General features: G+C 43.6%; 1 protein-coding gene across 1 annotated transcript; it reads left to right on the top strand.

The window, feature by feature from the left end:
- Positions 1–18: 18 nt before the first annotated feature.
- LOC106944450 (GTPase IMAP family member 4-like) lies at positions 19–735 on the top strand (the record flags this gene model as incomplete). The annotated part of the gene is made up of 1 exon (XM_015027532.1): positions 19–735. A coding segment is annotated over one exon (717 nt), but the record flags the coding sequence as incomplete, so codon positions are not given.
- Between the last annotated feature and the right edge of the window lie 6 nt (positions 736–741).

The following is a 741-nucleotide window of genomic DNA, read 5'->3' as shown; positions in this document are numbered from 1 at the left end:
ATTCAAACTTTTTTCTTCACAGGAACAAACATTAAAAACAACAATGGCATGAGGATCGTGATGGTGGGGAAGACTGGAACTGGGAAGAGCGCTACTGGAAACACCATTCTGGATAGAGAGCAATTTGTATCCAAATGTAGTGCCAAATCCCTGACCATTGACTGCTCCAAAGAATCCAGTAATATGGATGGACAGCAGGTTACTGTCATTGATACTCCAGGTCTGTTTGACACCAGGTTTGGAGAAGATAAAACAAGCAAAGACGTGGGTCAGTGCGTCCGCTACGCTTCTCCTGGACCCCACATCTTCCTGGTGGTCGTTGCAATCGGTAGATTCACAGAAGAAGAAATAAAATCAGTGCAAATGATTCAAAAAATCTTTGGAGAGGCAGCAGACAAATACAGCATGGTTCTGTTTACCCGTGGAGACGAACTTGAAGGCACCATTGAAGATTATTTGTCTGAAAGCCCAGAGCTGCAGGATCTGGTGTCTAGGTGTAACAACCAGTATCATGTCTTCAACAATAGGCTGAAAGATAAGAAACCTCAGGTCACTGAGCTGCTGAGGAAGATCAGAACCATTGTTGACAGGAATGGAGGAAGTCGCTACACCAATGAGATGTTCCAAGAGGCTGAGAGGGCGATCGAAGAGGAGAAACAACGAATCCTGAAGGAGAAAGAAGAGAAAATACGTAAAGAGCGAGAAGAAATTGAGAGAAAAATACAAGAAAAGCATGAGAAA

Source organism: Poecilia latipinna, unplaced genomic scaffold (genome assembly GCF_001443285.1).
Source record: "Poecilia latipinna isolate Pla-1442-1.1 unplaced genomic scaffold, P_latipinna-1.0 Scaffold10414, whole genome shotgun sequence".
NCBI lineage: Eukaryota > Metazoa > Chordata > Actinopteri > Cyprinodontiformes > Poeciliidae > Poecilia > Poecilia latipinna.
Note: the sequence above shows the minus strand (reverse complement) of the source record. Positions and strands in the feature narration are given on the sequence as shown.